The sequence below is a fragment of the Heterodontus francisci genome, chromosome 9 (genome assembly GCF_036365525.1).
Source record: "Heterodontus francisci isolate sHetFra1 chromosome 9, sHetFra1.hap1, whole genome shotgun sequence".
NCBI lineage: Eukaryota > Metazoa > Chordata > Chondrichthyes > Heterodontiformes > Heterodontidae > Heterodontus > Heterodontus francisci.
Window position 1 is genome coordinate 22,851,470 of NC_090379.1, and position 18,656 is coordinate 22,870,125.

At 41.7% G+C, this 18,656-nt stretch overlaps 1 protein-coding gene across 1 annotated transcript in view; it reads left to right on the forward strand.

The window, feature by feature from the left end:
- dlst (dihydrolipoamide S-succinyltransferase) overlaps positions 1-18,656 on the forward strand; it is a 68,865-nt gene that overhangs the window by 30,503 nt on the left and 19,706 nt on the right. The window contains exons 12-14 of the mRNA XM_068038669.1: positions 12,307-12,437; positions 13,493-13,566; positions 15,809-15,892. Of these exons, the coding sequence (XP_067894770.1) occupies positions 12,307-12,437; positions 13,493-13,566; positions 15,809-15,892 (289 nt within the window). The remainder of the gene's footprint in view (positions 1-12,306; positions 12,438-13,492; positions 13,567-15,808; positions 15,893-18,656) is intronic.

The window sequence follows — 18,656 nt, forward strand, 5'->3', positions numbered from 1 at the left end:
GTCAAAATCCTGGAACTGCCTTCCTAACAGTACTGTTGGTGTACCTACCTCACGTGGACTGCAGAGATTCAAGAAGGCAGCTCACCACCACCACCACCTCAAAGGCAATTAGGGATTGGCAGTAAATGCTGGCCTAGCCCGCGACGCCCACATGCTATGAATGAATAAAAAAAACTCGGGGCACAATGATGTCCACCATCATGGTCGTTCCCCATATTCTATTCTAGTTCTCAATCTTGATGCTTTCTCCTCCTCTTTCCCACCCCAGTCTTATATTGAAGTAATCGCAGAGCTCTTGTGAAACTCTGACTCTGAAAACCTTGAATGCTCAGTAAAGAGAAGGTTTACAGGGCAGAGTGTTAGCTTTTAAACTGGAAGTTCAAGATATGGCCTCAGTTACTATCATTAGGAAATTTCTTTCCATATGCCATTTAAACCCTTTGGCAAACTGAAATATCATCTCCACTTAAAGACAAGCTCATGTAAATATTTGTTCCTAATGTGCTTTTGTTGTAAGGTGGACAGACTGCACAATATTAATTTAAGGGAAAATATTTGTCTCTTGTGCTGGAAATGATGCTTTTAACATTTCTTTTAAGGGGCTAATATGCTAGTTTTGGTTTACAGCTCTTCAGGATAGTGTTGTGTGCTGTAATAATACCTATTTAAACAGATTAGCGAAGAATGCACTTTACAAGACTGACATCTGCCTGGAGACTGAAGAGAAGGAGGGAAGAGATGGGGGAGAGAGATAAACCCTCGAGGGAGAAGCCTGGTCTTCAAATGAAAGCAGTTTAATGAGGAGGCAATGAAATTTTGATATAGTTAGCCTAGAAGATTTTATCATTCCTGGCTCCTTTTCTTGTATTCTTGCATCTTGGGGATGCATAATGGTGTTAGGGAAGTAATCCTAGAGTTAATGAGCTTAAGTGCAGGAAAACAAACAGGGTTAAGGGGAAAACACAGACATAGACACCTTTTATCAAGTCAGTGGACACACTATCCACTTTCACTGGCCTTAACTGTTTCATTGCTGGTTTCATTTTAAATACAGATTTTCTCTTTTTTAATTGTTGCACTATCAATATTTCCAGAGAATTCTGTCTTCACTGAACAGTTTAAGATTCCAGTTCAGTGCTGGGGTTGGAGCACTTTTCCACTTTTGATGCCAACTGTGTCAGCATCAAGTGCTTCAAGGTCAGTTACGTAAACACAATAGGTTAGATGCAGAATAAAGCTCCTGTTTCCAACATTGTGTATTGAATGCAATCATTTCACAGTTGTAACATGTCTATAATCATTTTGCAACAGTAAAGGAAGACTATCTTTCTGCTTCATAGCAAGAGCCCATCAAGTGTGCATCAGAACTAGTTAATAAACTCTTCTGCAATTCAGTTTCCCTCCCAGTATTAAAGTATTTTAAAGGTGGAACCTTGGAAAATAGCAAAGTCCAAAATTCTATTATGGTTCTGTTTGCTTCTCTGGAGAAACTTCTGCAATGCATGTAAGTTGCTTTTTGGATTTGTCTTAACATGTATCTCATAGGTGCAACTATGGTGAGTGTTTGGCAAGGAGAGGAGGCAGTGGTGGTGTTAGTGTCATATTTGACCCAGAGATGAACTTCCATCTACAGACCCCCATCTAAATATCCCTCCTGTTAACTGTCCTCCATCTATACCCCTCCTGTGACCAGACTCCCATCTACAGACTCCTCCTGTTAACTGGTTTCAATTATTCATATAATTTGGAGTTGGAACTAATTAGTTTAAACTGCTATCTGGAACATCACACGTATACCACATTGCTATGGAGATAGAAAATGCAGGGGGTGCCTGTTGGGCTCTTGATCTATGTGCTTGCTGACAGTCCGTTGGCTTTTGGAAGTCGGTTGGACTCAGGAGCAAAGAGGCCATCTGGCACCAGGGGTGATTTTGTTTTCAGTAAAGCTCATGCTCAACTGGGGAAGTCCAGTTCCAGGAGGTCTGACACCTCAGAAGATAGCTAATTAAGGAAATCAGATTCCTCAGAGTTGTGGTACACTTTGGATTGGTTCCAGGTGAAGTGCACAAAACGCCAAGATCCCGTAACGTATAGGGAATTTCTTGGGGTAAAAGTAAACAGTCGAATAGGAGTGCTCTGTTGAGATTTAGAATTTAAAGCATGACTTCATGTTCTGTTAAGATTTTAAAGTTAAAATATAAATGTTTCCAAACTGTAGTGTTACTAGTATTTTGCTTTGGTTAACTCTTGTACAGTATTTTTTGTTGGTGAAAACATGAAATCTTGTGGCGTAATCCTTTCAGTAATAACTGGGAATTCAACTCTTTTTAAACGTTAATGGTCCTGAATGGGATCATAATAGTATCCTAACTCACACCAAATCCCATTCTCGTATCATCCCAGTGCCTGCTGCCTACATTGGCTCCCATCAAGAAGTTAAGAAGGGTTCCCATTGTGTAGGATCTTTACACTTGGCAATATGACCATAGTAAATAAACATTGATATGTAACCACCCTCTGTTTGTTTGCCAGCTTCTCAAACCAGGAGTTTTAATTTGTTTTGCATTCAAAAAAATTTAATTCCCAAATTAAAAGTTACCTCTAGAAAATGAAAACAAACCATGAACCAGGTGATCGTAACAATGCGGGCAGCAGAGCTTTTGATGAAAACAAAATAAACAGAATAACAAACTTGCAGCTCACACTTGCCCACTCTCCTCCTTGTCTCAACTCCCTCTGATGTCTGCTTCTCTGGAGCACCTTGAAGCAGGTCAGTGGTGGGATGGGGGACACCATCCATAGTTAGTGATGTGTATGAGTTGTCTTCTATTTTAAGAAGAATGCTTCTGATTACCGTGAGATGCAAGTCTAACTCAGGCAGCAGTCTTCTTATCTTTCTTTTGGGCCTCCTTATCTCGAGAGACAATGGATACGCGCCTGGAGGTGGTCAGTGGTTTGTGAAGCAGCGCCTGGAGTGGCTATAAAGGCCAATTCTGGAGTAACTGTACAATAATGGGGTAAAAAGAGTTTGTAAAAGAAGCAGTTACCATGGATTCAGGTCATGTGAGACTAAGAGCGAGGGAAATGTTGCAGATAAAGCCTGGAGTGTTAAAAGAGCCTCGTGGTACCCTCGTAAGCATTAATGCTAATCTCTTCAAGCATTTTAATATTGTGAAGGAATATGGTTGTAAGTGGCAGACATGCTTGATACAGTGCATTCTTAGAAAGTGTAGCTCAAGGTCATGAGATGGCTAGTTATCTCATTAGTTGTCTTGCAGCATTGGGTCATCGAGGTAGCACTGATTTCCCATATTCATCTCCTTCCAAAGTGCCTGGGCACTTCCTTTAGACAGGCTTCCTTATCCCAAAGAGATCCTTCTTTCTCTGCCTTATTTGGACCAGTATCGCTTCCACTGATTCCTTTGAACTTGGCGGATGTGTGCTTCTGAAACATTGTGCGATTTTCCAAAAACTATAAATGTGATGTTCGGCGTGCAGCAATAATCCATTTGCTTCTCTTCCTCCCATCCCCACCCCCAACTTACCACTTCCCGTCACAAGGCAACATGCTTGTAAAAGGGATTAGGGAGGACATCACGGCAGTACTTAGAGAGGATATCCCGGGGGGAATGTCCAGCGAGGCCATATGGGTGGAACTTAGAATTAAGGAAGGGGTGATCATTTTGATGGGATTATGCTATAGGCTCCCCAATAGTCAGGGGGAAGTGGAGGAGCATATATGTAGGGAAATCACAGATAGGTGTAGGAATTATAGGGTTGTAATAGTTGGTGATTTTAACTTCACTAATATTGACTGGGACTGCCTTAGTGCTAAGGGATCAGATGGGGAAGAATTTAAGTGTGTCCAGGATAGTTTTCTGAAGCAGTATGTGGATGGCCCTACTAGAGAAGGGGCTACACTCGACCTCCTGTTAGGAAATGAGGATGGGCAGGTGGTTGATGTGTCAGTGGGGGAGCACTTTGGGACCAGTGAGCATAACACTATTAGCTTCAAAATAGTTATGGAAAAGGATGGGACCGGTCGTCAGGTTGAAGTCCTAAATTGGGGGAAGGCTAATTTCGATGGCATCAGACAGGAACTCAAAAGTTGAATGGGAGAGGCTGCTTACAGGTAAAGGGACGTCTGGCAAGGGGAGGCTTTTAAAAGTGAGATAGGAAGAGTTCAGGGCCAGCATGTTCCTGTTAGATGGAAGGGCAAGGTTGGCAAGTTTAGGGAACCTTGGTTGACGAGGGATATTGAGGGTATGGTCAGGACAAAGAAGGCGGCATATGTCAGGTACAGGCAGCTGGGATCAAGCGAGTCCCTCGAGGAGTATAGGGGATGTAGGACTACACTTGAGGAAATTAGGAGTGCGAAAAGGGGCCATGAGATTTCACTTGCAGATAAGATAAAGGAGAATCCTAAAAGATTCTATAAGTGTATTAAGAGTAAAAGGGTAGCTAGGGAGAGAGTAGGTCCCCTTAAGGATCAGTGTGGCAATCTGTGTGGAGCCACAGGAAATGGGCGAGGTCTTAAATGAATATTTCTCGTCCGTATATACCGTGGAGAAGGTCTTGGAAGCTAGTGAGGTCAAGGGAGGGAACAGTGATATTCTGGAGCATATCAAAATTACAAAAGAGGAGGTGTTGGAGGTTTTGAAGCGCATTAAGAACAAAGAACAGTACAGCACAGGAACAGGCCATTCGGCCCTCCAAGCCTGCACCGATCTTGATGCCTGCCTAAACTAACACCTTCTGCACTTCCGGGGCCCATATCCCTCTATTCCCTTCCTATTCATATATTTGTCAAGATGTATCTGCTTCCACCACCTCCCCTGGCAGCAAGTTCCAGGCACTCACCACCCTCTGTGTAAAAAAACAAAAAACAAACTTGCCTCGCACATCCCCTCGCACCTTAAACCTATGTCCCCCAGTAACTGACTCTTCCACCCTGGGAAAAAGCTTCTGACTATCCACTCTGTCCATGCCGCTCATAACTTTGTAAACCTCTATCATGTCGCCCCTCCACCTCCGTCGTTCCAGTGAAAACAATCCGAGTTTATCCAACCTCTCCTCATAGCTAATGCCCTCCAGACCAGGCAACATCCTGGTAAACCTCTTCTGTACCCTCTCCAAAGCCTCCATGTCCTTCTGGTAGTGTGGCGACCAGAATTGCACGCAATATTCTAAGTGTGACCTAACTAAGGTTCTGTACGGCTGCAACATGACTTGCCAATTTTTATACTCTATGCCCTGACTGATGAAGGCAAGCATGCCGTATGCCTTCTTGACTACCTTATCCACCTGCGTTGCCACTTTCAGTGACCTGTGGACCTGTACGCCCATATCTCTCTGCCTGTCAATACTCCTAAGGGTTCTGCCAATTACTGTATACCTCCCACCTGCATTAGACCTTCCAAAATGCATTACCTCACATTTGTCCGGATTAAACTCCATGTGCCATTTCTCCGCCCAAGTCTCCAACTGATCTATATCCTGCTGTATCCTCTGACAATCCTCATTATCCGCAACTCCACCAACCTTTGTGTCGTCCGCAAACATACTAATCAGACCAGCTACATTTTCCTCCAAATCATTTATATATACTACAAACAGCAAAGGTCCCAGCACTGATCCCTGCGGAACACAACTAGTCACATTCCTCCATTCACTGATACCCTCTGTCTTCTATGACCGAGCCAGTTCTGTATCCATCTTGCCAGCTCACCTCTGATCCCGTGTGACTTCATCTTTTGTACCAGTCTGCCATGCGGGACCTTGTCAAAGGCTTTACTAAAGTCCATATAGATAACATCCACTGCCCTTCCTCCATCAATCATCTTCGTCACTTCCTCAAAAAACTCAATCAAATTAGTAAGACACGATCTCCCCTTCACAAAACCATGCTGTCTCTCGCTAATAAGGTGGATAAATCCCCAGGGCCTGACCAGGTGTATCTTAGGATGCTATGGGAAGCAAGGGAGGAGATTGCTGGGGCCCTGGCAGAGATTTTTGTATCATCGTTAGCCACGGGTGAGGTACCGGAAGACTGGAGGATAGCTAATTTATTTATTTTATTTAGAGATACAGCACTGAAACGGGCCCTTCGGCCCACCGAGTCTGTGCTGACCATCAGCCACCCATTTATACTAATCCTACACTAATCCCATATTCCTACCACATCCCCACCTGTCCCTATATTCCCCTACCACCTACCTATACTAGGGGCAATTTATAATGACCAATTTACCTATCAACCTGCAAGTCTTTTGGCTGTGGGAGGAAACCCACGCAGACATGGAGAACTTGCAAACTCCACACAGGCAGTACCCAGAATTGGACCCGGATCGCTGGAGCTGTGAGGCTGCGGTGCTAACCACTGCGCCACTGTGCCGCCCATAATGTTGTGCCTTTGTTTAAGAAGGGCAGCAGGGATAAGCCAGGGAACTGCAGGCCGGTGAGCCTTACATCAGTGTTGGGAAAGTTGCTGAGCTGGAGTCAGAGCTGCAGATATTGCAGGGCATCAAGGAGGGGAGAGTTACCTGGACAATTGTACAGGGCTTTGGTGAGACCTGGAGTACTGTGTGCAGTTTTGGTCTCCATATTTAAGGAGGGATATACTTGCATTGGAGGCAGTACAGCGAAGGTTCACTGGATTGGTTCCTGGGATGAGAGGGTTGACCTATGACTGGCTGGGTAAATTAGGTCTATATTCTCTGGCGTTTAGAAGAATGAGAAGTGATCTCATTTGAAGCATGCAAGTTTCTGAAGGGCTTGAAAGGATAGACACTGAGAAGTCGTTTCCCCTGGGTGGGGAATCTAGAACATGGGGGCGCAGTCTCAGGATAGGGGGTCGATCATTTAAGACTGAGATGAGGAGAAACCTTTTCTCAGAGGGTTGTAAATCTTTTGAATTCTCTACCTCAAGTCTTGTGAAAACTCTGTTCTTGGGTATATTTAAGGGTGAGAGATTTTTTTGCTGTCTTGGAATCGAGGGGTATGGTGAGCAGGTGGAAAAGTGGAGTTGAGACAGAGGATCAGCCGTGATCTTATTGAATCGCAGAGCAGGCTCAAGGGATTGCATTGTCTACTCCTATTATGTTTTTATATCAACCCTCAAAGCTATAATTATTTCTTCAATCGATCTTACAACCCCCCCCACAATTTTTTGAATCCCCCTCTCTATCTCGTCTGAAAACTCTATAACCAGGAATGTTGAGCAGCCATTTCTGCCCTCCTTTCAGCCATGACTTAGTAATAGCTATAATATCATATTCCCAAGTGTCATCTGTGCTCTCAGCTCATCTGCCTTATTTCCTAGTCTGTGTTCTAGCCTTTGTTTCCTCTGCCTTCCAACATGCTACTAATTTTCTGCATTCCATTTCCAACTTTTCTCCCTTCTGAATCTACTCTCAAATTCCCATTCCCCTGCTGAGATAGTTTAAACCCTTCCCAACAGGGCTAGCAAAATCCCCTGTGAGGATATTGGTCCCGCCCCTGTTGAGGTGCAACCCACGTGGCATGTACAGGTCCCACCTCCCCAGATGTGGTCACAATGCCTCAAGATCTAAAGCTGTCCGTCCTGCACCATCTCTCCACCTATGTATTCATCATCCCTATTTCAGTACTCACTCATACGTGGCACCGAGAGTAATCCAGAGATTACTACCTTTTGAGGTTCTGCTTTTCAGTCTCTCTCCTACCTCCCTAAACTCTGCCTGCAGGACCTCAACACTCTTTCTCTTTCATTGGTTCAATATGGATCACGACCGTTGGCTGTTCACACTTGCTCCTCACATTGTCCTGTAACTGGTCGATGACATCCTTAACTCTGGGACCAGGGAGGCAACGTACAATCCTGGATTTGTCTATGGCTACAGAAGTGCCAGTCTGTTTCCCATAATATAAAATTTCCTATCACTATTGCTCTTCTTCCTCCACACCCCCCCAACCATGCAGCTAAGCCACCCACGGTGCAGATGCACAAATTTGGATATACAGTCAATAGTGAGGAGGATCGTAACAGACTTCAGAGGGACATAGATTGGAGAAATGGGTAGACACGTGACAGATGAAATTTAATGAAGCGCAGTATGAAGTGATGCACTTTGGGAGGTAAAAGGAAGAGAAGCAGTATAAACTAAATGGTACAATATGAAATGGTTATGGGAACTTGCGAGACGTGGGGATTAATGTACACAATCTTTAAAGGTGGCAGGATGTGCTGGTAAGGTCATTAAATATGCATGCAAGGTCATTAGCTTTACAGATAGAGGCATAGTGTACAATAGCAAGTAAGTTATGCTAACAGGAGAATTATGTCCAATTCTGGGCACCACACTTCAGGAAGGATGTCAAGGCCTTGGAGAGGATGAATAGATTTACCAGAATGATACCAGGATCAGGGACTTCAGTTAGAAGGAGATAATAGAGAACCTGAGATTGTTCTCCTTCAAGCAGAAAAGCTTAAAGGAAGTCTTAATAGATGTTCAACATTATAAAGGAACTTGAGAGAGTAAATAAGGAGAAACTGTTTCCATTGGCAGGAGTATTGGTAACCAGTGAACACAGATTAAAATAATTAACAATAGAATCGAGAGGGAGATGAGAATTTTTTTTTTACACTGAGTTATGACTGGAATGCATTACCTGAGAAGTGGATTCAGTAGTGGCTTTGAAAAGGGAATTGGATATAAGAAATATTTGCAGGGCTGTGGTGAAAGGACAGTGCAGGATGTGATTGACTGTAAACGTGTAACCATCAGGATGCCTCATGACCAGCAAGGAGCGCTTATCAATCAGCAGGAATTTCTTGTATGTGATCGCAAGAAGTTCATGCAAAACTGTGCCCAACAATTATTTTAAGGCATTCCAATGTCCCAGTTTCTCCAAGGTGGAACAGATGTTGGAGCCCAGAGTATGTGTGCAGCTGTCTGAACATACATGAAAGCTACAAAGGCTGATGACTTAGACTATTGCTGTGATGGCCTGGCTGCCTTATCCCTGAACATGGCCATATTGTCCAGTGTAGATTGATGAGTGAAAATGCTGCTGTGACAATGTAACAGCACCCCACACATGCTGGAAATGGACTCATCCATCTATCCCAATAGAATGGCCAGAGTGTTTGGCACACTCGCTAATACCTCATATATTTGCTAGTGTAACTCAAGCATATTGCTTTTCGTGGCTGGGTCCTGGAGTTCCACATCTCTGTCCCGCTGAACTGATCTAGGAAAGGCCCTCCGATGTATCGTAACCTGACTGTCCCTGCCACCACTATCCACTCCAGCACAAATGTTATGTGACTCATCAGGTATGAGCCAAGACTTCCACTGGAAATTCCATCATTGTGTCGCGTGTGGGTGGGGCTGAAGCCCACACGATTTGCTGACATCCATCAGTTTAAATAAAAGCAAAATACTGCAGATGCTGGAAATCTGAAATAAAAAAAGAAAGTGCTGGAAATACTTAACAGGTCAGACAGCATCTGTGGAGAGAGAAGCAGAGTTAATGTTTCAGGTTTGTGACCTTTTATCAGAACTGGCAAAGGTTGGAGAAGAATTAGGTTTTAAGCAAGTTGATGGGGAAGAGAACAAAAGGGAAAGTGTGTGATGGAGGCAGAGGGCAGGAGAGATTAAATAACACAGCTGTCATGGGACGTAGGCGAAGAGCGTGTTAATGCTGGTGGTGAAAGACAAAGCATTCGTCCAGAGAGAGTGTTAATGGCAGAATAATGAGCAACTTTATCCACATGAAAAAACAGGCACATGATTTAAAATTGACTGGGCCTCAGCATCACTCTCATTTCAGGGTGTGTCATATGCTTCGAGGTTCTCTCGTAATGTTTTTGCCCTCCAGTTAAAGTGTGAGCCCATGTGTTTACTTTGCATAAACGATCTTTGCACTGTTTCCTTCAGTTAGTACAGTTATAAAGGAAAGTCAAGATGGTAATTGACTTTTTATAGTTGATTCATCTGTATCCACTATTAACTTGTACATGCGGATTAATTTTCCTGTAATAATGAAATATAATCTGATAGTGTTATGTCAAGCTGTGGTATAACTGTCCTTTCACATTGTATATTTTTTCTATAAAGTTCTGTCAAGTTCAAACATGTTGTTTAGCTCTGAAGAATTTTTGTGAGCACTGACCCTGTCTCCCCACCCCTTTCCTCCTGCTTTGCACTTATGCCTATTGCTCATTTGCAGCTTAACAGTAGTAAGAGCACTGAAATATTTGCTGATAGAAACTATTCCAGTGGCACATGGAAGAAAAAGCTTTGGTAAGAGATTAGAAACAAAACAAATCATAAGGGGAGCTGGAAAGTCGTATCCTTCATGGCTAGTGACTGTCACCAGAGTAATGTACATAGGTGACAAGGTCACAAATATTTGTCTCGTGCTGGAAAAGCTGAAGTATAGCGCAATTCATTGTGTGGCAGCTGTGCATTAAGAGACAACAAATCTGCTCAGGTGAAATGGATGGAAATGATAGTGCTGGAGTGTTGTGCATGGATCGAAAACCTTAAGCTGATTTCAGTACTGTGACATAAAAAGTAAAGTAGTTCAAACAATTATAGAAGCCATTCAGATGGTAATCAACACAGCACAATGCTATTTAATGCGCAGCTTGTACTGGGCTATAAGCATTTTGCATAGAAAATGCTTTTCAACTTCCTCTTCACAAAAGCTTAACATGATATTTAGTGATGGGAGATATGAGGTATGTTGTCTTGTTAGTGTAAGGGTTGAGTTGTCTCTAAGTAAATGTTTGAGTGAAATTGAAAGTCATTAATGAAAAATAAGAGCTACTAATAACTTTATTAACATAAGTGAAGTAGAGATTGATGGCAGATGCTATTGTGCTTCATATTGAGAAGCCCTCCATAACTTGAAAGCAGATGAACGCTTGCTTTCCATTGATAGTTGCCTACTTCAAATTAATACTATAACAAAGGGCACAGATAAAAATATAATAATTGCAGTACTTAAACCAGGAAAAGTTTGGCATCATGAAAAGAGCTGGAGAGGTTCAAGTAGGAAGTAGAACTTGAAAACAGATAAGACTTTTATGTAATACTTTTCAACAACTTTGGGGGCCCTTGTATATTCTCCACACTGTTATCTTTATCTGTATATATCCATGTAACCTTCAATCCTGTTCCTAAGTAGCCATTTTTCTCTGCTCTTTAATGCTGTTAATCATTATGGGAGCCAGTTCCATTAATCTGTAATTTGTGCGGGATGAAAGAAGAGAGGAAACGCCTTCTCATCTTAAATCTTACAAATTCTTTTCTTGTGCACTTAGGCTAAATTAATTAACCTGTTTGCAATGTTATCTGTTCCCTATTACCTTAAATATATAATTTTCCTCCATTGTCTTTTGCTTAATTAAAAAGTACAATTCTGAAAGAAAAACAAAATGTGAGAAATACTCAGCAGATAGACAGCATCTGTAAAGCATAATAAATGATTCTGGTCGCAAATTATTTAGGTCTGACTATTGCAGTAATCCACTCAATAAGAAGCAAGCGTAATCTCACAAGGCTAACCACTGTACTGGTATATATCTCAAGGACATTTGATTGAAATATCAAAAAGAAGTTAGTCTAAGTTGGTACAAATTGTTAGTGAAGCTACATGTGCAATGTGCAACGTTGGGCACCCTTCAGAAAAACCACTGATGATTTGGAGTGGATTCAGACAGTGTCCACACCTGAAATGTTGACTTATCTGTTCACTCAACAGATACTGAGTGCTTGTTTTCTACATTATAGGTGCAATGTAAATGCAAGTTGTTTTGAGCCTGATTGTTACCAACAATGATAATGTTTTGTTTTTGTTCAATTCTGCGAGTCTGTTCTCATGACTCTACTTCGATCAACCTGGTTACTCTTCCCATCTATCAATCTCATTTGGTCTCCTAAGTTTTAATTATTTTAAAGAAGTATTACCTCTACTTCTAATTAAACTGTCTGTTTCATATATGGGTGTGAGCTATTTGGGAGGACTCAGCACTTGGGTTTTCGTTTAAAAAAACATGTAAGCAAAGAAATTTAAGTTTGAATTTGTGATTGACCATTGAATTTTGTATAATCTTATCGTGAGTAGTGGATGAATCTTGTAAATCTCACCATGAGTCGTGGATTCAAATCCGCCTCCCGCCATTTTGTAGCACAGTCTATTGACATGCTGTGGCACTGTGCAGCCTTCCTTGGAAAATCCCTGTAATAGTTGTGTTCTGTGGAGCTGTTTAGTTTCAAAGACCATTCATGGCAAATTTCTTTTTCCCTTCCCTGGCAGCAATATCCAGGAAATGCGAACTCTACACAAAGAAACCTTCCTCAAGAAGCACAACATGAAGCTAGGTTTCATGTCTGCATTTGTCAAAGCATCCAGTTTTGCACTGCAGAATCAGCCAGTGGTAAACGCTGGTGAGTAAAAACCAAGGATGAGACCAAGTCTTGCCAATAGCTACATGAGCAGAAAACAGTATTTCCAGTCCATTTCAGATTTTAAGAACACTACAGTTGTGATGGTGAAATCAAGGGTCTAGGAGGTTTCAAGAATAAAATAAAATGAGGGGTATTTCAGTGACCCTTAGTGAGTAGAGTTTTAACTAAGAGTTGGTCAATAAAACCACTTTTATTTTCAAATTTAACCAACCGATTACTGGCTAATACCTTTGCAGTTATTTACTTGGATTTGATTTTTTCCATTTTTTTTTTTGCTTTTTATTAGTTGTTTCAAGCTAAAATGTTCCAATTTGTTTGAGCAATTTTAGTCTTGTAAATATGAAATAAATTGTTCTTTTTAAGTAAATAAAAGCTGCCAGTGTTTCACAATGAGAAATCTTTAATGAATGTGAACAGTGGTGATTTATCCTTGTTTCTGATTCTTCCGTGGGTAGACCACCATAAATATGTTCAATTTATTAGAGAAAATTAAAATATAACTTGATTCAGCCTGTACTCTGTAGCAGAGTATTTTCATTATTTTTCTTCTTACTCATATAGTAAAATAACAGTTTCTCAAGATTTGTTTTTTTACAACAAAATAAACTTGAAGTGATGTCACTTCTTTTAATATGAAATTAAAAAAACTCCTTTTTCTGTTCTCTTGAACATGTTTCCAGATCTCTCAATCTGAGGGTGATGAAATGTCCTGGGGTTGTTTGAGTGGTATTGAGTTGAGATTTAAAAGCACTTTGATCATGTTCCTCCCTCAGCTGGGAAGCAACGCAAGGAGACTTAATTTTTTTTGAAAATAGGAAAATGAAGAAATCAAGAAAAATTCCAAAAAGGGAATGCATAAGGGGAAGGATACTAGTAGTCGCTGCAACGTAGACTTTATATTGCACTGTGCATTGGTGCATCAGTGTGCTAAAACCATTTCTACAGCATTTGATTCCACTGCAATGGCATGACTTTATTTCTGAATTCAGCCACTAGTCAGTTTGTCAGTGGTTTAATTTGTGTTTTCTGTCTAGTTATTGATGATACAACAAAAGAAATGGTCTACCGAGATTATATCGACATCAGCGTTGCTGTAGCAACACCAAAGGTGAGAATTTTGCAAACTGCATTGGTCATTCATATCTTTTTTTTCGTTGTTCATGGAATGTGGGTGTCACTGGTAAGAGCAGCAGTTATTGCCCATCCCTAATTTCCCTCAAGGTGGTGATGGTGAGCTGCCTTTTTGAACCACTGCAGTTTGTGAGATGAAGGTGCTCCTACAGTGCTCTTAGGAAGGGAGTACCAGGATTTTGATCAAGCGATGATGAAGGAAAGGTGATATATTTCCAAGTCAGGGTAAGAACATAAGAAATGGGAGTAGGAATAGGTCATTTGGCTCCTCAAGCCTGATCTGCCTGCCATTCAGTAAGAACATGGCTGATCTGATCATGGCCTCAACTCCACTTTCCTGCCTGTTCCCATAATCCTTGACACCCTTGTAGATTAAAAATCTGTCTAACTCAGCCTTATTCTAAACCCAAGGGCAGCTTGGAATCAGAAATTTAGTGTAGCACTATCTCAGCGATGTCATGAAACTCCTTTCCTGTGATGTATTGAAATGGATGGAGGTTGTGGGCAGTGCAACCACCACCGGAGGGGATGTTCTATACAGAAACTTTCTTGCAGGCAGCAGCAAACTAGTAATTTCAAAGCATAAAACAGGAGGGACTGAGAAACACTGATTATACACCTGTGTGCATTTATATCATTTAGGATTACATGGAAGTAAATCCTTTAAGGTGTTCTTGAGACATTTTGGTCAGATCAACATAAATTGACATAGGTCAGATAAATGCAGAATATTGATAGGTTGTTACATGAGATGTGGTTTTATCATTGGGGAATGAATACGAGCTATAAGTTTTCAGATTCTCATTTTGATCCATGTTCTGTAGTAATGTTCCCTGTGCTGTACTCTCATCCCTTTACAAATAATGGCCTACAAGTTTATTTTGTCGGGTGATGTAGTCATGGATGTAAATGTGTTCCTAATTTATTCTCCTATTCAAAACAGCAGGTTAGTTTGTTCGGGTGCCTATCTGAAGGAAGGACCATTTTCCTTATGCCCTTGTGCTCCCGTTATGAATGGGCGTGTCTGAAGAAACCTGCAATATGATCATTTTGGTATCAGCCTTAATTCAGTGTAGTCTGGGTTTATTTCAGCTTTTCAGCAAAATCTGATTTTCTTTTCAGTCCCATTAAAACCTTCAATTTACCAGATAATACCAGAACTGAGAAATGAGGGGTTATATGCATCAGTAAAGATTGAACTGGCTGGGGCTATCTTCTCGAGAAAAGCTAAGAGTGAGGGGTGACCTGATAGAGATCTTCAAGATTTGAGTTGGTTTAGATAGGGTAGACATAGAGAAAGTGTTCGCATTTGAGAGGGTGATCAAAATTGGAGGTCATAAATGTAGGACAGTCGTTAATAAGTCCAATAGGAGAAAATTCTTTACCCAAAGAGTGGTTAGAATATGAAGTCGTTGAGGCGCATAGCACAGATGCATTTAAAGGGAAGCTAAATAAACACAGGGAGAAAAGAATAGCAGGGTATGCTGATAGGTGAAGAGGGGTGCAAGGAGGCTGATATGGAGCATAAACACCAGCATGGACCAGTTGGGCTGAATGGCCTGTTTCTGTGCTATGCATTCTATGTAATTCTTACCTTCAAGTCAGAAGGTTGTGGGTTCAAGCCTTACTCCAGAGATTTGAGTATATAATCTAGGCAAACACTCCAATGCAGTAAAGAGGAAGACTCAGCAGTATCAAAGAAATGCTGCATTGTCAGAGACGCAACCTTTCAGAAGGGATGTTAACCTGAGATTCCATCTGTTCCCGCAGGTAAATTTAAAAGAGCCCTGGTACTATTTAAAGAAAGGATAGGGGATTTTTTAGTCTGTCCTGGCCAACATTTATCCCCCAACAAACATCAATAAAGCAAATTATTTGCTCATTTATCACACTTTTTTTGTCTTTTTGGACCTTCCTGCCTGTTTGCCTACATTAAATTCGTGGGCTGTGAGGTGCTTTAGGACATTATTTGACCATGAAAGCTACTGTATAAACACAAGTTCATTCTTCTTTGCTCCTCTTAATTTGAAATCATGCCAAAAAAAACTTTTGCTAAAATGTCTGCACTACTGAATCATTCACATTTTTTCAAGTCAGGTAAAAAAAATTATGTATTTTCCTTGATTTACCAAGCATTCATTCAGCTTCCCTAAGTCTCCTGTCTGAAGCACCTTGGCACATTTGTTACATTAAAGACATTTTTTTATTTTCTTCTACAGGGTCTGGTAGTCCCCGTAATCCGAAATGTTGAAACAATGAACTATGCTAACATTGAGAAAGCGATCAATGAGCTGGGAGAGAAGGTAATTGTTCCTAGTGTTAGATATTCATTAGTTTAAGATGTTTTTTTCCTTGTAGTGTTACTTGGTTTGGGCCTTGACAGTTTTGTATTGCTGCTTTTTTTTTAAAGCACTGTTACAACTTGTGCCCAATTTGCTTAATTGCAGATGACGTTGCATTGATATTTTGGGCAGGCAGTATCCTGTTTGTGAATTGGAATAGACAAATCAAAGCCCTCGTAGCAAGGCAGAAAGTCTAACTCTTACAGAATTGATTAAGTCTATGGGAGCAAGCTACTTTTTAGCAATGGAAATGAGATTTGAAGGAATAGTTAAGAAAACTAGTAGATAGAATCGCATAATCATAAGAAGTTTAAGGCACAGAAAGAGGCTACTTGGTCCATCATGTCTGTGCCGGCTGAAAAACGATCCACCTATTCTAATCCCATCTTCCAGCATTTGGGCGTAGCCCTGCAGATTACGCCACTTGAGGTGCATATCCAAAATCCTTTTGAATGAGTTTGAGGGTTTCTGCCTCAACTACCCTCTCAGGCAGTGAGTTCCAGACCCCCTCCACCCTCTGGGTGAAAAAGTTTTTCCTCATCTTCCCTCTAATTTTTCTACCAATCACTTTATGCCCCCTAGTCACTGACCTCTCTGCGAAGGTGAATAGGCCCTTCAAATCCACTGTATCAAGGCCCCTCAAAAGTTTGTACATTTCAATCAGATCTCCCCTCAGTCTTCGCTGTTCCAAGGAGAACAACCCCAGCCTATCCAATTTTTCCTCATAGCTGCATTTTTCCAGTCCTGGTAACATATTCATAAGTCTCCTTTGCACCCTCTCTAGTGCAATTACATCCTTTCTGTAATAGGGTGACCAGAACTGCGCACACTACTGAAGTTGTGGCCTAACCAATGAGTAAAACGCTTCCAGCATTGCCTCCCTGCTCTAATGTTCTATACCTCAGCTAATAAAGGAAAGGATTCCATTTACCATTTTAACCACCTTATCCACCTGTCCTCTTACCTTCAGGGATCTGTGGACCCTCACTTCCTCTACACTTCTCAGTATTTTCACATTAGTTGTGTATTCCTTTGCCTTGTTTGACCTCCCCAAATGCATCATAGAAACGTAGGGAGCAGGAGTAGGCCATCTGGCCCTTGGAACCTGCTCCACCATTCATTATGATTGTGGCTGATCATTCAACTCAGTAACCTGCTCCCGTTTTCTCCTCATACCCTTTGATCCTTTTAGACCCAAGAGCTATATCTAACTCCTTCTTGAAAACATACAATGTTTTGGCGTCAACTGCTTTCTGTGGTAGTGAATTCCACAGGCTCACCACTCTCTGGGTGAAGATATTCCTCCTCATCTCAGTCCTGAAAGGTTTACCCCATATCCTTAGACTATGACTCCTGGTTCTGGACTCCCCCCACCATCAGGAACATCCTTCCTGCATCTACCCTGTCAAGTCCTGTTAGAATTTTATAGGTTTCTATGAGATCCCCCCTCTCACGCTTCTGAACTTCAGCAAATATAATCCTAACCGACTCAATCTCTCCTCATACGTCAGTCCCACCATCCCAGGAATCAGTCTGGTAAACCTTCGCAGCACTCCCTCTATAGCAAGAACATCCTTCCTCAGATAAGCCCAAAACTGCACACAATATTCCAGGTGTAGCCTCACCCAGGCCCTGTATAATTGCAGCAAGACATCCCTGTACTCAAATCCTCTCGCTATGAAGGCCAACATACCATTTGTCTTTTTTACCGCCTATTGCACCTGCATGCTTACTTTCAGCGACTGATGTACGAGAACACCCAGGTCTCGCTGCATATTCCCCTCTCTGTTTATAGCCGTTCAGATAATCTGCCTTCCTGTTTTTGCTACCAAAGTGGATAACCTCACATTTATCCACATAATACTGCATCTGCCATGCATTTGCCCACTCACTCAACTTGTCTAAATCACCCTGAAGCCCCTTTGCATCCTCCTCACAACTCGCCCTCCCACCCAGTTTTGTGTCATCTGCAAATTTGGAGATATTACATTTAGTTCCCCCATCTAAATCATTAATATATATTGTGAATAGCTGAGGTCCTAGCGGTACCCCACTAGTCTCTGCCTGCCATTTGGAAAAAGACCCATTTATCCCTACTCTTTGTTTCCTGTCTGCCAACCAATTTTCTATCCATCGCAATACACTACCCCAACCCATGCGCTTTAATTTTACACGCTAATCTCTTATGTGGGACTTTGTCGAAAGCCTTCTGAAAGTCCAAATAAACCACATCCACTGGCTCCCCCTCATCAACTCTGCTAGTTACATCCTTGAAGAATTCTAGTAGATTTGTCAAGCATGATTTCCCTTTCGTAAATCCATACTGACTCTGCCCGATTCGACCACTGTTCTCTAAGAGCTCTGCTATAAAATCTTTGATAATGGACGCTAGAATTTTCCCCACTACCGACATCAAGTTGACTGGTCTATAATTCCCTGCTTTCTCTCTACCTCCCTTTTTAAATAGTGGGGTTACATTAGCTACCCTCCAATCTGTAGGAACTGTTCCAGAGTCTATAGAATCTTGGAAGATGATCACCATCCACTATTTCTAGGGCCACTTCCTTAAGTACTTTGGGATGCATACCATCAGGCCCTGGGGATTTATCGGCCTTCAATCCCATCAACTTCCCCAACACCATTTCTCTACTAATACTGATTTCCTTCAGTTCCTCTCTCTCACTAAACCCTGTGTTCCCCAACATTTCGTGTATGCATTTGTGAA